At 44.1% G+C, this 20,216-nt stretch overlaps 1 protein-coding gene across 4 annotated transcripts in view; it reads left to right on the top strand.

Annotated features, from left to right (window-relative positions):
* Positions 1-12,981, top strand: part of LOC140198103 (uncharacterized) — a 78,550-nt gene extending 65,569 nt beyond the window's left edge. For all 4 annotated transcript variants that reach the window (XM_072259009.1, XM_072259008.1, XM_072259010.1 and 1 more), the window contains 3 exons: positions 3,630-3,734; positions 6,242-6,288; positions 10,595-12,981. In XM_072259009.1, the coding sequence (XP_072115110.1) occupies positions 3,630-3,734; positions 6,242-6,288; positions 10,595-10,693 (251 nt within the window). In that variant the 3' untranslated portion in view covers positions 10,694-12,981. The remainder of the gene's footprint in view (positions 1-3,629; positions 3,735-6,241; positions 6,289-10,594) is intronic.
* Positions 12,982-20,216: the final 7,235 nt, after the last annotated feature.

Raw genomic sequence — 20,216 nt, forward strand, 5'->3', positions numbered from 1 at the left:
ACCTTTTGTAAGCTTTTCTTTTCTTCTTGACTAGATTTATTACAGCCTTTGTACACCATGGTGCCTGTACCCTACCATAACTTCCCTGTCTCATTGGAACGTACATATGCAGAACTCCACACAAATATCCCCTGAACATTTGCCACATTTTTTCCATACTTTTCCCTGAGAACATCGGTTCCCAATTTAAGCTTCCAATTTCCTGCCTGACAGCCTCATAATTCCCCTTACTCCAATTAAACGCTTTTCTAACTTGTCTGTTCCTATCTCTCTCCAATGCTATTGTAAAGGAGATAGAATTATAATTTATACTTTTGACTTTATTATGATCACTATCTCCAAAATGCTTTCCCATTGAGAGATCTGACACCTGACCAAATCAAGTACAGTATCTCCTCTTGTAGACTTATCTATATATTGTGTCAAGAAGCCTTCCTGAACACACGTAACAAACTCCACCCATCTAAACCCTTTGCTCTAGGGAGATGCCAATTGATATTTGGGAAATTAAAATCTCCCATCACGACAGCTCTGTTATTATTACACCCTTCCAGGAGCTGTTTCCTTACCTGCTCATCGATATCTCTGTTACTACTGGGCGGCCTATATATATAAAAAAAAAACACCCAGTAAGGTTATTGACGCCTTCCTGTTCCTAACCTCCACCCACAGAGACTCCGTAGACAATCCCTCCATGACGTCCACCTTTTCTGCAGCCGTGACACTATCTCTGATCAAAAGTGCCATGCCCCCTCCTCTTTTGCCTCCCTCCCTGTCCTTTCCGAAACATCTAAAACCCGGCACTTGAAGTAGCCATTCCTGTCCCTGAGCCATCCAAGTCTCTGTAATGTCCACCACATCATCGCTCCAAGTACTGATCCACGCTCTAAGCTCATCTGCTTTGTTCACAATACTCCTTGCGTTAAAATAGACACATCTCAAACCGTCCGTCTGAGCGCGTCTCTTCTCTATCACCTGCCTATCCCCCCTCACACACTGTCTCCAAGCTTTCTCTATTTGTGAGCCAACCGCCTCTTCCCCAGTTTCTTCAGTTCGGTTCCCAACCCCCCAACAATTCTAGTTTAAACTCTCCCCAGTAGCCTTAGCAAATCTCCCCGCCACGATATTGGTCCCCCTGGGATTCAAGTGCAGCCCGTCCTTATTGTACAGGTCACACCTGCCCCAAAAGAAGTCCCAATGATCCAGAAATCTGAATCCCTGCCCCCTGCTCCAAGCCCCCCTTTCTATTTGGCAGAAGATATTAAAACCTGAAAACCAGAACCAGGACACCTGAAGACAGGTTGTATCCCTCTGTTATAATACTACTGAATGGCCCTCTAGTATGATAAGATGGACTTTTGACCTTACAATCAGCCTTGTCCTGGTCTTGCACCTTGTCTTCCTGCACTGCGCTTTCTCTGTAACTGGGTCACTATATTCTGCAATCTGTTCTTACTTTCACTTGCTCTCAATGCACTGATACAATGATCAGTATGGATGAGATTCAAAATTATTTTTTCTCTGTACTTCAGTACATGAGAAAATAAGAAACCAATTTACTGATTTATGTGGATGAGGCTGAAGAGATTTTGCATCACCTTGGTTCCCTTTTCTCTTGCCACAACCCTGGTACAAGCTTTCTGCTTATGAACTCCTTCAGCGAGGTCAATCCTGATGCCATACTATTGGACATTGAAGACCCCGACCAGAGTAGATTCTGTCTCCTTGCTCTACTCCATCACATTTCCAAGTGGTGTTCAATGTGAATTTTTCTAATTACTCAGCTGAGGGAGGCTGTGGTAAACAGGAGGCTTCTTTGTCTTCGCCTTGGGAATTTATGGAGCTCAGAATCAATAAAGAGGACCCCTATAGCCCCTGGCTTTTGTTTATTTAGCATACTATGCTTTCCTGGTGTGTCGTTTTGGGCAAAGATCTAGCCAGGCACGAAGGACTTTGGGGCAATGGTTACAGACTAGTATGTCCGTTACTTGTCTATTTTTTGATTCAGTTCAGCCTTCGCAATTTGTTACAGTGTACTTAACTGTGCTGAATGTGGGGTGTCCAGCCCATAGGTATTTCATAACATTTCCTTTTGTAATTTGTTGTCAAGTTTCTTTGCCAATGAAAAGGGATCTAGTGCTTTTCCAGCACATGTGACACATAAATTCTTCTCAAGATTCCAGCCGGGTCTAGGTGTCAATTTTAGCTGATATTTCAATGACAAACTCCGCCATCTTCATCAGCGATGATGCAAGGGAATGTCTAGTCTGTTGGTCTATATACTCAACTCCCCTCATCTGTTCTTTCTGATTGGTTAGTGCTCAGCCATTCAGCTTTCTGCTTTTGCCTTTGTCGCCAGCTATTGCTAATTTCTACATGGAGGACTTTTGAATAGAGGGTTCTGAGCTCATCGCCCTTGAGCTCCAAATGCTTCTTTAGATATGTTGATGACACCTTCGTAGTATGGCCACATGGACTCCAGGCACTCCAATAGTACCACGACCATCTGAGCAACATACACCCAAACATTCAATTTACGATGGAGATGGAGATAAATAGTTGCCTCCCATTCCTGGACATTCTAATACGAAAGAAACTAGACAGTAGCCTCAGGCAAGGCACCTATCAGAAGCCCACTCACACAGACTTACGCCATGACAATAACAGCCACCGTCACGCCTCCCAACGTATACCAGTTCTTCCTACTTTGGTCAACTGTCGAAGATCTTTCGCACCTGGAGAATCTGTATGAGGAATTAAGACGATTACGCACAATATTCCTACAGAATGGCTACAAGGCAAAAGAAATCAATCGGGCCCTTAACAGGGCCAGTGGAAAAACCAGGAAACCTAACGCCAATGAGGAACCCATAGCTACCATCCATCTTCCTGATATTTCCACAGTTTCTGGAAGGATCAGCAGGATTCTGATGAAATATTGGATAAATACCATTAACAGACCCATAAGGAAGCTCAGATTCCAGCTTATCAGGGTCAAAGATGACCTGGGATTCAGGATGGCTGGCATTTACATAACACCCTGTGAATGTGGAGGAGCGTGTATCTGCCAGACGGGACGCACGGTGGAAACCTGCATCAAGGAGCATAGGAAGTGTATCTGTTTGGGTTACCTGGAGAAATTGGCGGTAGCAGAACAGTGCATATGCAATGACCACAGGATTGACTTCAATGGCACAGAACTACTGTGCCATGCCAATGGCTTTTGGGACTGCCTGGTGAAGGAAGCCATTGAAATAAGACAAGAATAAGAATTTGAACAAAGATGTGAGCCTCGCTCTAAGTAAGAACTGGAATATGATTCTAAACAATGTGGGTCAACTGATAATTAGCCAATTGTGAGGGACGGACAACGAGATTTCAGTATATATTCCACAAGGCTAGACATGCCTAGGCATCATCTAGATGAAGATTGTGGAATACGACATTGAAATGTTGGTTAAAATTGACACCTGCACCCACCTGGAAGCCTGAGAAGATTTTATGCGTTGGTTTGCTAATGCTCCGAAAAAAAAATTCCTTGGGTTGGTTTACCAAGGTGAAGGTGTTAAATAAATGCTGCATTGGGACACATTCAACTTACACAGTGTTTCATTGTCACACAATTTCAGATCAAAGTTGTCACACCAGCATCTTAGAATGGAGCATACCGATTGCACTATTGGTCAGCTGTGTTATTATGTCTGTGTTCTTTGCAACACATCACTGTAAATGCCGTAAGTATCAAATCCTTTCCACTTCCACAAGAATTCAGAATGGAAATAAAAACGTTTACGTAACTGTTGTTACGTAACCCGTGATGGGAATAAAGAACCAGCAGAAATAGAAAACACTTTGGAGTCCAGTATTGCCATTAACTAATAATATTTATTAGTAACTATGCAATAAAGTAATATAAATGTAGATAAATCAAACAGGTTAGCAATGATTATATATAAATAAGTATATCAGTAAGTGGGGAAATATATATGAAAAACTAAGCTTCTTCAAGTCTAGGGGTAAAAAGATAGTCTTACGATGATGAGTAAAGTTCAGTTCAGTTCGTGGTATTGAATTGAGTAGTGATAGAGAGAGAGAGGGAGAGATTTGTGTCTTCAGGTGTGTTGACGCCCTCGATATTCTCATTGTCCTCTGAAATCCTTTAGAAGTCACCGACTGTGACCACAACAAAGGAGTTTTCTGTGGTGGAGCTATCACCCAGGCAAGGGTGGACACATGGACAACTCATCACCAATCAATCTCGTTTCTTTTCGCTGCAAGAGCCAACTGATCGATCTGCCTGATCGATCCTCCAAAAACCCACTTTTTCTGCGGGCACAACAAAGCTCATTCAGTGTCCAAAACATGTGTCTGAGGTCTATATCATCTGACCTCCTATTTATCTCACCCGTACTGGGTATCAACTGTCATTCAAATAACTCCTCCTTCTCTGTATAAGAAATGCACAAGCAAGCAAATGTCTTTGAGAAGTATAAACACACTGCCAGAAAATCATAACATCGATTGTCCATCAAATAACACCGCCTTCGGTCACCATAGCAACTTACAAGCTGCCCGGTGCCATCTCCAACTCAGCAGAAATCCAAAAGTTAGCCAGTTCTTTCTCGTGCCTTAAAGTGACAGTCCAACAGTTAGTCCTTGTCTCTCTCTCCTTTCAAAACAAGATATCGGTGGTAAATACCTCTCTGTCTCTTCAAAAGCACAGTCTATAGGGGTAATTCAGGACCCTGTTACACTATTTTGTCTTTAACTTTTAAAGTAGAACAGTTGTGAAGAAATTGTCTCAGTACATTATCTTCCTTTCCTTTATACCCACAATGTCATTGTAGAAATGTCAAATCCCTAGCACAGGTTGTTGCACTAAATACCTGTTCTTGGGGTTAGCAAATGGACAAGGCTAGAAGTCTTTATTACGAGTCACATGTGTATCCAACTTTCCCTGAAACCAAAGGCCACTACGCGTTCCCCTGAATTCCCATTTTGTTTAAAGACTCTCACTGTCCACAGACCCTGATCCTGAAGGTGATACTGCAGGTCAGCCTGCCCCAAGGCTACACAATCACTACACAATCTAGTACGAGGGGGCATGACTTAAGGATTGAAGGGCGCCCATTCAGAACAGAGATGCGAAGAAATTGTTTTAGCCAGAGGGTGATGAATCTATGGAATCTGTTGCCATGGGCGGCAGTGGAGGCCAAATCATTGGGTGTATTTAAGGCAGAGATTGATAGGTATCTGAGTAGCCAGGGCATCAAAGTTTATGGTGAGAAGGCGGGGGAGTGGTACTAAATGGGAGAATGGATCAGCTCATGATAAAATGGCGGAGCAGACTCGATGGGCGGAATGGCCAACTTCTGCTCCTTTGTCTTATGGTCTTATACCAGGCTTCTGTCTTGACACATCTTATCAAACTCAATTTTGGGAATGAAAAGATCCTGACCTGTGAATAACCTGGATTGTAGAAACAAGCTCCTGCTGCTGAGAATAGAGGGGGGCAAAGAGGGTGAGTGGGACTGTGGAAGAGAGGGAGACTAAACTCCTTGGTTTGAAAATGGAGAAATGGTTTGGTTCACTGCATCATCTCCAACTGCTGATTTGGGACAATGCTTTCCACCAATTTCTGTATTTGTCCTGTATCTCTCTACTTTCCACAGATGTCTTCATGGTATTTCCAAGCCCTGCCACAATGCAGTACAAAGTGGATCTGCTACCTCAGAGACTTTAAATAATATAGTTATGAAAGTATCATACCATATCACCAGTTTCTGTTCCTTACCTCTAGCTTTTGAGCCCCAGCCCCAGCCCCAGCTTGCTATGTTCTTTCAACCTTGTCACACATAAGCACCAACCCGCAACCCCTTGCCAACATGGAGCAAAGGAGCCGCTGCCTGGATCACCTGCTCCAGAGTCCTGGCACAACAGGACACTACTCTACATCCATATTCTCTGCTCTGTTGAGCCCAGGAGTTTATATCCAAATAAAGTCACAGACCACATGAGTATAATTTCATAGTGCACCCAATGAAATCAGCCCCACAAAATGAGGAAAATGTCAGTTGTCCCTGAGATCCCCACAGTACGTTCAACTACAATTATAAGGAAACCACATTGACCTGGACCAAAATATGAGAGATTGAGTCAAATCTGACTTTTCCACAGAAAAATGATGATGAGAAACAAGGCTAATTGTTAACTATCTGAAATTTATAATGGTGTATTTTAGTTGTTATAGACAGAAACGAAGATACAAGCATTGAAGTAAGACAACAGGTATGTTATCATCTAAATGTCTGCAATTGTCTAGAGCTCTGTTACAAGGCCAGTTTAATGTGCATTTATAAAAGAAAGATGCAAATCAGGCTTTGGCCAGAGCGTGGGTTTGGGGGTTCAATATCACTGAGCATGTATCAAATGTTTGATAATTTAATTTCTAAAATCTGCAGTTTCATAGAATTCTTAAAATACAAAAGGAAGCCATTTGGCTCATTAGATTTATTACAGAAATCCCATGAGTTTCATTCCACTGCTTTCTGCGCCCCACCACCCGCTGACTTGCAAGTTATTTTTCCTTATTTGTCTGAATAATACACTTCTCAAAGCCTTGACTAATACAGTTTTAACCACGCTACAAGTATGAGTTCCAACTATAATCATGACCATCAGGAAGGGTAAGGGGAGGAAGCAGTCAGTGCAGGGCTCCCCTCTGACCATTCCCCTCATTAACAAGTGTGCCCCTTGTTGCTGCTGGGTGGAGGGCAGATGACCTATCAGGATGCAGCAGAGCTGCCAGGCCAGTGGCACTCTGTCCGGATCTGAGGCCCAGCCGAGAAGGGTAAAGTCAGGCCGAGCAATAGTCATCAGAGACTCTATAGTTACAATGACAGTCATGAGATTGTGTGGCTGCAGAAAGTTCCCAAGAGAGAGGGTGAGCAGCCAGACGTTGTGGTGCACATTGACACATCAGTAGAAAGGGGTAAGAGGTCCTGCACAGTTAGTGTAGCGAGTTAAGGAAGAGACTGAAGATCAGAACCTCCAAGGTAGTAATCTCTAGAGTACCCCTAGCGTCTGCTTGTCAGGACAGGAATAGGATGATAGTACAGTTGAATGAGTGGCTGGGGAAGTGGTGCAGAGGGCAGGCTTTCAGATTTCTGGATCATTAGGATCACTTCTGGGGAAGGCAGGGCCCGTACAAAAACGGTGGGTTACTCATGAACTGGAGATGGACCAAAATCATTTGTGCAGATTTGCTAAAGCTGTTGGGGAGTGTTTAAACTAATTTGGCAGGGGATGGGAACTGGAGTGATAGAGCCGAGGATGGGGCAGTTCCTATACAAGTTGAAATGTTGTGTACTGAGTCTGTGAGGAAGGGCAGGCAGATACTGGGGCAAAGTTGCAATCAATGGGATGAGGTGAAGTGTAACGGGGACAAAATCAAAAAGTGTGATGAATACAGGACTGAAGGTGTTATTTTTGAATGCACACAGTATACGGAATAAGGTAGATGATCTTGTAGCGCAGTTAGAGATTGGCAGGTATGATATTACAGGCATCACTGAGTTGTGGCTGAAAGATCCTAGTTAGGAGCTTAACATCCAAGAAAATATTGTATCGATAAGTGGGCAGAGGGGTGGGGTGGCTCTGTTGGTAAGATGACAGCCATGGTATTACAGGAAAGATACTAGCATGGATAGAAGACTGGCTGTCTGACAAGAGGAAAAGCATAGGAATAAAGGTGACATTTTCTAGCTGGTGCCGGTGACTAAAGGTGTTCCAGAGTGGTGGTTGTTGGGACTGTTTCTTTTCACATTATACAGTATGTCAATAATTTGTATGAAGGAATTGGTGACTTTGTAGCCAAGTTTGCTGACAACACAAAGATAAGTGGACAGGCAGGTAGTTTTGAAGAAGCAATGAGTCTCCAGAAGGACTTGGACAGATTGGGAGAATGGGTAAAGAAATGGCAGATGGAAAACGGTGTAGGGAAATGCACTTTGGTAGAAGGAATGAAGGTGCAGCATATTTTCTAAACAGAGAGAAAATTCAAATGTCAGAGGTGCAAAGGGACTTAGGAGTCCTTGTACAGGATGCTTGAAAGGTTTACTTGGAAGTTGAGTAAGTTGTAACGAAGTCAAATGCAATGTATACATTCATTTTGAAGGACTAGAATATAAGATTGGGGCATTTTAAGGCATTGGTCAGACTACACGGAGTATTGTGAGCAGTATTGTGCCCTTTATCTAAGAAATTGTGCTGACATTGGAGAGGGTTAAGAGTAAATTCACAAGAATGATTTTGGCAATGAAATGGTCCTTTAACATCGGCCGGACAATGCTGAGGATGTTCTACGAGTCTGTGGTGGCCAGTGCTATCGTGTTTGCTGTTGTGTGCTGGGGCAGCAGGCTGAGGGTAGCAGACACCAACAGAATCAACAAACTCATTCGTAAGGCCAGTGATGTTGTGGGGATGGAACTGGACTCTCTCACCGTGGTGTCTGAATAGAGGATGCTGTCTAAGTTGCATGTCATCTTGGTCAATGTCTCCCATCCACTACATAATGTACTGGGTGGGCACAGGAGTACATTCAGCCAGAGACTCATTCCTCCGAGATGCAGCACAGAGCGTCATAGGAAGTCATTCCTGCCTGTGGCCATCAAACGTTACAACTCCTCCCTTGGAAGGTCAGATACCCTTAGCCGATAGGCTGGTCCTGGACTTATTTCATAATTTACTGGCATAATTTACATATTACTATTTAACTATTTATGGTTCTATTACTATTTATTATTTATGGTGCAATTGTAACGAATATACCAATTTCTCCCGAGATCAATAAAGTATGACTATGACTATGTTAATGTATGAGATGCGTTTGATGGCTATGGTCCTATACTTGCTGGAGTTTAGAGGAATGAGGAGTAATTTCATTGAACTCTAATCAATAGTGAAAGAGCTAGATAGAGTGGATATGAAGAGAATATTTCCTATAGATGGTGAGTCCAGGACCATTGGTCACAGCCTCAGAATAGAGGGTCATCCTCTTAGAACAGAGATGAGAAGGAATTTCTTTAGCCAGAGATGATGAATTTGTGGAGTTCATTGCCATGGACAGTTGTGGAGGCCAAGGCATGGAGTATTTTTAAAGAGGTGGTTGACAGGTTCTTGAATTGTCAGGGCATCAAAGGTGGCGGGTAGATGCCAGAAGAAAAGGGTTGAGAAAGATAATAAATCAACAGGATGGAGTGGTGGAGCAGAATTGATGGGCTGAATTGCCTAATTCGGTTCCTACTTCTGGTAGTCTTATGGTCTCTTATGATCTGATGTGCATCTATACCCATTTTAACAAATTGTACTTCCTGTCCATTGAAACATCTGCCCGGGTAACAGCTGTGCTCCACTGAACCTAACTAGGTCACTCATGATATTATACAGACGTCTGAAATACCTTCTCAGCTTTCTCTGCTCCATAGCAAATGGCAGTTCACCATCTAACCTTGCACTCTGAATACATCATTCATGAACTAATTCCAGCAAATACTACTTTACGTCCTCTCTATGGTGTCTCAGTCCCTGAAATGGATATAATAATCCAGTTGGAGTCTACCAGTTAGCCAGAGTCAATATAACATCCCTGCCTTTGTACTCTATGCTTTTCATTATGAAAACTTGGAGTTTGTACCCTTTGCTAATTACTACTGAACATGCTCTGACATTTTCACATACAGTACTGTGCAGAATTCTTAGGTGCATATATATATACCTAGGCTGCTGAAGACCTTTGCACAGAACTACACAAATTTTATATATTGCACTGTACTACTACTGTTGAAAAAAAAAAGAAATTTCATGATAGATGAGTGATGATAAACCTGATTCTAATATGGGTCTCTATTGTGGACTGAGAGTTCGAAGGGGACAAGGAGAGGGGAATCATGGTTGGGTAAAGGGGCCGTGAGACAGGATGGAGTGGGAAGTCCCAGAGAGACATTCTGTAATGATCAACAAACTAATTGTTTGGAATCAAATCACCTTGCCTGGTGTGTCAGGGTTGGCAGTGTCTGCCCCCAGGCCACACCTCCCCCTTTATGTTTCTTGTTTTTAGTCTATTGCTACCCCAGTCAAATATGAACCTTTACTTTCATGCACCTTAATTTTGCTGACTAATGGTTTGTTTGTTCCTGAAAATCCATGCAGACGACATCTGCTTTCCCTTCTTAAAATGGTTGCTTTTATTAGAATATTCCCCACAATGCATCTGGCTACTAAGCTCAACCAAGAGAAAGTAACCAGATGCTGGAAATCTAAGTGACACACACAAAATGCTGGAGGAACTCAACAGGCCAGGCAGCATCTATGGAAAAGAGTACAATCGATGTTTCAGGCCAAGATGTTGATTGTTCTCTATTCCATAGATGTTGTCTGGCCTGCTGAGCTCCTCCAGCATTTAGTTGTCTTGCCTGGTCACTAGGATAGTTGTAAACCTCCCACCATCTATTTTGTTCAGTATGGTTATTTACTGCTGGCAATTGGGTGAAACTGTTGATCCCTACATATAACAAGTATGCTTTGCTCTTTTTAGAATAATGAAGAATCATCAGATTTCGCTACTACTAACTCAGAACAGGGTGCTACATCTGATTTGCTTCAGACTCTTCAAAATGGATATGATGGGTGTTAGTCTGGACTTAAGTACCAGAGGAAAAACTTTGTCCATCAATAGAGCGAATACTTGCCTTCACTTCCATGGAATGGCACTGTTATCTGAAGCACAATGTTACAGCATTACAAATTATTTCAGCATTGTTTCTTTCAAAACACTGTTAGAATGTATTACTTGGTCAGTGTCAGATGGAAGAAGCACCCTTGCCCTCATTTCGGGCTGAGACGTCGACTGTGCTTTTTCCAATGGATGCCGTCTGACCTGCTGCGTTCCACCAGCATTTTGTGTGTGTTGCTTGAACGTCCTTGTAAGTTTTCTCTGTACTCCTTCAACCTCGTTTACATCTTTCCTGTAGCTAGGTGACCAAAACTGCACACAGTAATCCAAATATTGTATCATTTCTTAATGCATGCATTACTAAATGACAATAAAAAGAGGATTGCGTGTCTTCATAATCTAATCTAAATTAGGCCTTACCAATGTCTTGTACAACTTCAACATAACATCCCATCTCTCATACTCAATACATTGATTTTGTAGCCTGGGAAAAATACACACTAAGCACAACAAATAGTTTTTCAGGTCATCAATTACTTTATCTGTTTTAGGTGTTTTAATGAAGAAAGAGGGTATCAAAATAAAAATAAAATATATTTAAAATAACACATTTCCTGCTGTTACAATCTCAGCTTAATTTTGGTCCGCACCCTTGTATATCAACTAGTAACTTCTGCAGTATGAAAATCTATAAAACAAAATATATAAAACCAATTCTAAAAAAAAATACAAACCAACATTAGGATCCCACCAACCCTGTACGTATACGATATCAAAAATATGAAAAAATACATCTCATCTTAACTAGAGGTACACTAACTTCGGCACACTAATACCTCACTTCCAAACACGCATTGTCTAGTCCCTGAAACGAATTCTTGCTCACACTATATGAACAGAGATTATCACATTACTCCATTACATTCACATTTGGTCATGAACAAAAATAAACTTTCACAAAAACGTTTACAATATATTGTCTTGTAGTTAAATTATAAGAAGGACTAACCTACTAAACCGATAAGGAACTTTGCACAACCATGCTATCCAGTGCCAATAACTTATTCGCAAAAATCTAAAGCATCCACATGTAAAACATGCCAAATCATCGATATTCTTGATTTACAAACAAGTATAAATGAATTTGCATGGATATTATCAAATATTAGATTATGAGGACACGAAGTCCTCTTTTACTGTCATTTAGTAATGCATGCATTAAGAAATGATACAATGTTTTTCCAGAATGATATCACAGAAACACATGACAAACCAAGACTGAAAAACTGATAAAAGCCACATAATTATAACATATAGTTACAACAGTGCAAAGCAATACTGAAATTTGATAAGAACAGACCATGGGCACGGTAAAGTCTCAAAGTCTCTCAAAAGTCCCATCATCTCACGCAGACGGTAAACCTCCAGCGCCGCAAACTTGCCGATGCAGCATCCCGGAAGCATCCGACCACAGTCTGACTCTGAGTCCATCCGAAAACTCTGAGCCTCCGACCAGCTTCCTAACACCGATGCATTGAGCACCATCTCCGCCAAGCGCTTTGACCCCGGCCGTTGCAACAGGCAAAGCGGAGGATTTGGGGCTTTCCCTCTGGAGATTCTCGATCGCATAGTAGCAGCGGCAGCGAAGCAGGCATTTCAGATGTTCCTCCGTGCTTCTTCATGTCTGTCTCTATCAAATCAGGATTGTGCATGGCATCCTACTTCACAGATACGATATCAATTCGGAACGGCTGCGTGTGCTATGTTGCACCGCCATCTTCTCCTCCCTCCTATTATACACATTTCCTCACCATACATCTGGTACTTGACATTCTTTCTAGAACACTAACTCCTTTTCTGACTCTGCAGGTGCATGATGACATCACTGCTTTCTCTTAAAGGCATAAGCAACTATTTTAGCATTGCCAGTGTGAATACTTAAGTGCACTGTAACAATAAAAAGAACAATGAATGGTCACCTGGTTACATTGATTAATGAAGTCCAATGTGCCAAAAACTCAATTTATGACCCTATCTACCTGTGACGCCACTTTCTTTCTTTTGTAGTTTAGTTTTGCCACTACCAACAAATTATGTTTCCAGACATCCCACGCTGCAAAAACTCAACTCATCTCAGGGAGGTAGCACCCCCGTGCCCCCCCCCCCCGTCAACCTCCAAGGGTGTATGTAATACTTTGTTTAGTGATTTTGTCTAATCTGAAAACCAAGTTGGGTATATGCAGCAAATGTGACATTAAAAAATATATTTATATTATCATGGAGTCATTTTTTCATTCTATTACAACTTTAAGCAAATCGACAGGGAGTTTGGCCTCATCACGTAGGACATCAATAGGGTAGCTCCTTAGCAGCTAGCCAGCTAGTTTAAATAACATTAGCTATACTAATGAACAAATGACACCTGTTAAACTCACCTCAGCATGTCTTTTACATTTTAATCCACCATGGGCAATAGAAAAGTCACTGTTGCAAACAGTGCAGCGAACAACACTGTCATTATTTTTGAGGTTGTCTGTAAAGCCCACCCACAGAGAAAACTGATAGGTCTACTTAGCACAAAGCGAGACTGATCAGGATGCTCCCTCTCGCTCTTCCTCTTCCTCTCCCTCTCAAAAAAAATCGATTTCCGGGATATTGTATATAATTTGTGGAAGTCAGGGAGCCACGATCAATATGCGGGAGACTCCCTGGAGCTTCTGGGAGAGGTGGGATGTCTGTGTACCTGATTCCTCAGATCTGTTTGTTCTTCAATATGGTGACACTTTCTGAGCATACGCGCTCAATGATTCAACTAGATAAGACTGGTGAGGAAATCAGAACAAAATATACCATCAATGCTGACTTTAATGTAATATTCGCCAGGTCGCTAATGTAATACATCAGGTGGATGATACCAACAAGGCATTGGGTAAAATCCAGAGAATGCCCGAGGAAAAGAAGAAAGCCCAATGGACCTTCGTAGTTTTATCACAACTAAGAGAGAATGTGTTAAGTAAAAATGTCAGCATAATAAAGACTGAAGAGCCTAAAGAATACATATGTGTGTTAACTGAAAAAGTGAGAAAGGAAAAAGAAAATTGTGACAAATTACAAGATAGCTCCTTGATGATTTAAAATGTTAGAATGTTTGAATGAGTTATTGTCTCTGAATATGAAGTGTAGTTATCAGCAAGTATGGCTCCTGGTACCTCTCTGCAACAGACACAATTAAAAACCCTGATTGGGATGGAAGGAGGGAAAAAAATGTCATATCTACACAGACTCACAATAGGGTTTCGGAGTTGTTCACAATTTTGGAAATCTATGGGGCAAAGAGGATTTCTTATAGCTCCAGGAACCCCAAACAAAAGTGGCCAGATGGTACAAGAGTTAATGGAGATCATACAATTTCCATCAGTTCCACAGCTTTCATCTGTGTCCATTTTGCAGCGGCTGTATTGAAATGTAGAAGCTGTTGCAAAATGGACACAGATGAAAGCTGTGGAAATGGACCAGCGGATGAGGCAGGGAAAAAGCAGAGAACAGAAAGGAGTGTAGCCCCCCTGGCAAGCCTCAGGGTCGCTCAGCTCGCTGTCGTCTAGGGAAGCAGCCCTCGGCCCCACCAAACTTTGTGATGTACCCCACCCCGCCAAATCACAGACAATACAGCAGATACAGTTAAATGAATTACAGTTTATAGATATTATTGGAACTATATAATTAATAGGAGTTCAATACAAAGGAATGGAAAAGGCGCCAGACTTATCAAAGTTCAATTTCTTCGTGCACACGGTGGAGCTCGGGGACCACTCAGATCCCTTCGATTCGCAGCTCGGGACCACCCGGAGTGATCATCCTGAGCTTTCCTCGCACGTCCGTCGTCCTCACGGTCTCTCCTCCAAAACCCCATGCTTCCCAGCCATATGAGACAGCATAACAGCCCAAGAAAGAATAACATAGACACCCATTGGTTCATTTACACTGTTATCTGTTACCCAAGCAAAGTGCTAGATAGAGACTTTATCAGCATTTAACATAACAAAGAAACCATTTTAATTAAAATACGCAGTAACATAAAAGATTAACATAACAAAGAAGCCGTTTGATTAACATACGCAGTAACATAAGAGAAAAAACCCTTTACACTCTCCCCCAGCAAATAAAACGGCATTAACAGAGGAATAACATCAACAGAGTTCACTATTGCTCCTTGCAAAACACAAAACCCAACCTAGGAAAGCAGTGACATAACTTCCCAGGGCTGTAGAGATCATACCCTGTTCTCCCGGCGCTGTATAGGTCAACCTCACCTGAGGGGGGGGGGGTGCCCACTTCTCTGAGACCTCTGTACCTCCTCTGCTGACTCTTCCGGCTCAAACACCACAGGTGACACCCCGGGCCTACCTGTCGGACCCTCACCCTCACTGGGACCCCTCGGCACCTGTGACCCTCTGCCTCGGGTTCTGGTTCCAGCCTCTCTTCCCCTAATGCCGGCTGTATGAGCCTCTTACATAGAACATAGAATAGTACAGCACAGTACAGACCCTTCGGCCCACAATGTTGTGCCGACTCTCAAACCCTGCCTCCCATATAAGCCCCCACCTTAAATTCCTCCATATACCTGTCTAGTAGTCTCTTAAACTTCACTAGTGTATCTGCCTCCACAACTGACCCAGGCAGTGCATTCCATGCACCAACCACTCTCTGAGTAAAAAACCTTCCTCTAATATCCCCCTCGAACTTCCCACCCCTTATCTTAAAGCCATGTCCTCTTGTACTGAGCAGTGGTGCCCTGGGGAAGAGGCGCTGGCTATCCACTCTATCTATTCCTCTTATTATCTTGTACACCTCTATCATGTCTCCTCTCATCCTCCTTCTCTCCAAAGAGTAAAGCCCTAGCTCCCTTAATCTCTGATCATAATGCATACTTTCTAAACCAGGCAGCATCCTGGTAAATCTCCTCTGTACCCTTTCCAATGTTTCCACATCCTTCCTATAGTGAGGTGACCAGAACTGGACACAGTACTCCAAGTGTGGCCTAACCAGAGTTTTATAGAGCTGCATCATTACATCGCGACTCTTAAACTCTATCCCTCGACTTATGAAAGCTAACACCGCATAAGCTTTCTTAACTACCCTATCCACCTGTGAGGCAACTTTCAGGGATCTGTGGACATGTACCCCCAGATCCCTCTGCTCCTCCACACTACCAAGTATCCTGCCATTTACTTTGTACTCTGCCTTGGAGTTTGTCCTTCCAAAGTGTACCACCTCACACTTCTCTGGGTTGAACTCCATCTGCCACTTCTCAGCCCACTTCTACATCCTATCAATGTCTCTCCGCAATCTTTGACAATCCTCTACACTATCTACAACACCACCAACCTTTGTGTCACCTGCAAACTTGCCAACCCACCCTTCTACCCCCACATCCAGGTCGTTAATAAAAATCACGAAAAGTAGAGGTCTCAGAACAGATCCTTGTGGGACACCACTAGTCACAATCCTCCGATCTGAATGTACTTCCTCCACCACCACCCTCTGCCTTCTGCAGGCAAGCCAATTCTGAAACCACCTGGCTAAACTTACCTGGATCCCATGTCTTCTAACTTTCTGAATAAGCCTACCGTGTGGAACCTTGTCAAACGCCCTACTAAAATCCATATAGATCACATCCACTACACTACCCTCATCTATATGCCTGGTCACCTCCTCAAAGAACTCTATCAGGCTTGTTAGACATGATCTGCCCTTCACAAAGCCATGCTGACTGTCCCTGATCAGACCATGATTCTCTAAATGCCTATAGACCCTATCTCTAAGAATCTTTTCCAACAGCTTTCCCACCACAGACGTAAAGACTCACTGGTCTATAATTACCCGGACTATCCCTACTACCTTTTTTAAACATGGGGACAACATTCACCTCCCTCCAATTCTCCAGTACCATTCCCGTGGACAACGAGGACATAAAGATCCTAGCCAGAGGCTCAGCATTCTCTTCTCTTGTCTCTTGGAGCAGCCTGTGGAATATTCCGTCAGGCCCCGGGGACTTATCTATCCTAATGTATTTTAACAACTCCAACACCTCCTCTCCCTTAATATCAACATGCTCCAGAACATCAACCTCACTCATATTGTCCTCACCGTCATCAAGTTCCCTCTCATTGGTGAATACCGAAGAGAAGTATTCATTGAGGACCTCGCTCACTTCCACAGCCTCCAGGCACATCATCCCACCTTTATCTCTAATCGGTCCTACCTTCACTCCTGTCATCCTTTTTTTCTTCACATAATTGAAGAATGCCTTGGGGTTTTCCTTTACCCTACTTGCCAAGGCCTTCTCTGCCCCCTTCTTGCTCTTCTCAGCCCCTTCTTAAGCTCCTTTCTTGCTTCCCTATATTCCTCAATAGACCCATCTGATCCTTGCCTCCTAAACCTCATGTATGCTGCTTTCTTCCACCTGACTAGATTTTCCACCTCACTTGTCACCCATGGTTCCTTCAACCTACCATTCTTTATCTTCCTCACCGGGACAAATTTATCCCTAACATCCCGCAAGACATCTCTAAACATCAACCACATGTCAATAGTACATTTCTCTGCAAAAACATCATCCCAATTCACACCCGCAAGTTCTAGCCTTATAGCCTCATAATTTGCCTTTCCCCAATTAAAAATTTTCCTGTGTTCTCTGATTCTATCCTTTTCCATGATAATGCTAAAGGCCAGGGAGCAGTGGTCACTGTCCCCCAGATGCTCACCCACTGAGAGATCTGTGACCTGACCCAGTTCATTACCTAGTACTAGATCTAATAGGGCATTCCCCCTGGTCGGCCTGTCCACATACTGTGACAGGAATCCATCCTGGACACACTTAACAAACTCTGCCTCATCTAAACCCTTGGAACTAATCAGGTGCCAATCAATATCAGAGAAGTTAAAGTCACCCATGATAACAACCCTGTTATTTTTGCACCTTTCCAAAATCTGCCTCCCAATCTGCTCCTCTGTATCTCTGCTGCTACCAGGGGGCCTATAGAATACCCCCAATAGAGTAACTGCTCCCTTCGTGTTCCTGACTTCCACCCATATTGACTCAAAAGAGGATCCTGCTACATTACCCACCCTTTCTGTAGCTGTAATAGTATCCCTGACCAGTAATGCCACCCCTCCTCCCCTTTTTCCGCCCTCTATCCCTTTTAAAGCACTGAAATCCAGGAATATTGAGAATCCATTCCTGCCCTGGTGCCAGCCAAGTCTCTGTAATGGCCACTACATCATAATTCCGGATACCGGGGAATTAGCGAACGGAAACAGATGTCACACATCCAAATTATCGTCTTCCGATGGCGTATCCCTTTCTAGGGTGGGGACCGGCCCCATCTCTTTCGTAGTGGGCCGTGCCCTCGCAGAGTCCTTGTACTAGTCCTAAATTCCCATTCGGGTTTTTGGCCTACCTGCACCTCTCAACCCAGAGGCAACAGGTGGTTCTGATGGAGTACCTTGACAGGTGCCTTCCCATCCTCTGGTCTCACCCGGTAAACAGGTAGCTTCGGCATCTGACTCTCTACCCCACAGGGGGTGGCCGCCCAGCGATCCGCCAACTTGTGCTCACCAGGTATTCCTAAATTCCGGATAAGGACCCGGTCTCCCGACCATACTTGGGCGAACTTTACTTTCTGATCATACCTCTTCTTATTCCTCTGATTCTGCTTGGTGGCCGCCGCCTTAGCCAACTCGTATGCCCTTTTCAACTCTCTCCTCATATCGGACACGTACTTCAGATATGGCTTCGAAGGTAATTCACCCGCTTCAGTCCCAAAACACAGATCAATGGGCAACCTCGCTTCCCGTCCGAACATCAGATAATAGGGCTAGTACCCCGTAGCATCGTTGCGAGTACAATTGTAACAGTGAACCAAATGGGCAATGTGCTGACTCCACTTACTCTTCTGTCCGACCTCCAAAGTGCCGAGCATGTCCAGCAGGGTCCGGTTATACCTCTCAGGGTGAGGATCACCCTGCGGGTGATAGGGGGTGGTCCTGGATTTCTTGACCCCGAGCATACTCAGTAATTCATGGATAAACCTGCTCTCGAAGTCCCGTCCCTGATCACTATGGATCCGCCGGGTGAGGCCATAATGAACAAAGTGCTTCTCCCATAACACCTTCGCCACTGTAGTCGCTTTCTGGTCCTTAGTGGGAAATGCCTGAGCATATTTAGTGTAGTGATCCGTGATGACTGAAACATTCGCGGTGTTGCTGCTGTCTGGCTCAACAGACAGGAAATCCATACACACCAGGTCCATGCGTCCCGCACTCTGCAAGTGGGACAAAGGAGCCGCCTGCGCAGGCAAGGTCTTCCTCCTGATGCATCGACTGCATTTCTTACAGTATTCTTCCACCTCCCCCCTCATCCGGGGCCAGTAAAACCGGTCCTTGAGTAATCCATAGGTCTTTTCCACCCCCAAGTCCCGGAATCATCATGTAGTGCCTGGAGCACGGTCTTCCGATGCTTCTCAGGCATGACCAGCTGCCAGCGCTGGGGTGGTCCGGGGGTGACGTGACCCGGTACAAGATTTGATTCTTCAGCTTCAACCGAGGCCACTCCTTCAGTAGTAGGGGCACTGAGGCGTGCTTTGCCTTCTCCGCCTGAGCCATATCACCCTGTCTAACCGCGTACCAGATAGTTCCAATGTTCATGTCATCATGCTGAGCCGCCCCCACTTCCTGGGGGCTCAACTCTGGCAACTGCCTGTTCCTCACAGCAGTCAAATTACAGTAAACAGTGGGTAACGTGTCATCATCAGCCCCCAATTGATCCACTGCCCAATTCAGCCCCATCGGGGCTCCTGCTTCCACATCGCTCGCAAATTGACACATGGCCTTCACTCCCGGGGCAGGGACACTCTCTCACTCCTCAGTCGTGTCCGACTCGTCATGCGTCCGATGAGATAGAGCATCTGCATCAATGTTCCGACTCCCCGGCCGGTACTTCAGGCTGAACTCATAGACAGACAAGGCCACCAACCACCGATGCCCAGTAGCGTCCAGTTTTGCCGAGGTCAGGATAAGTGAGAGGGTTGTTGTCCGCTCTCACCTCGAACTTGGCCCCGTATAGATAGTCACTCAACTTGTCCACCACCGCCCATTTCAGCGCCAGGAACTCCAACTTGTGAGTGGGATAGTTTCTCTCAGATGGCGACAAGCTTCAGCTGACAAACGCCAACAGCCTCAATCCGTTGCCCCGTTCCTGGTACAGGACAGCCCCCAGACCCTCGTGACTGGCTTCAGTGTGTAACACATACGGCTTCCAGGGATCAGCAAAAGCCAACACCGGGGCCTGTGTCAGCGCCCTTTTCAGAGATTGGAACGCCTCCTCACATTGAGCATCTCACCTCAATCCAAAAGGCTCCACCGGGTTCAAGTGTCCTCCTGCCTCCGGCCCTCGGTCTCTCTTCCTTTTCTTTCCCACAGGTGG

Source organism: Mobula birostris, chromosome 5 (genome assembly GCF_030028105.1).
Source record: "Mobula birostris isolate sMobBir1 chromosome 5, sMobBir1.hap1, whole genome shotgun sequence".
Lineage (NCBI taxonomy): Eukaryota > Metazoa > Chordata > Chondrichthyes > Myliobatiformes > Myliobatidae > Mobula > Mobula birostris.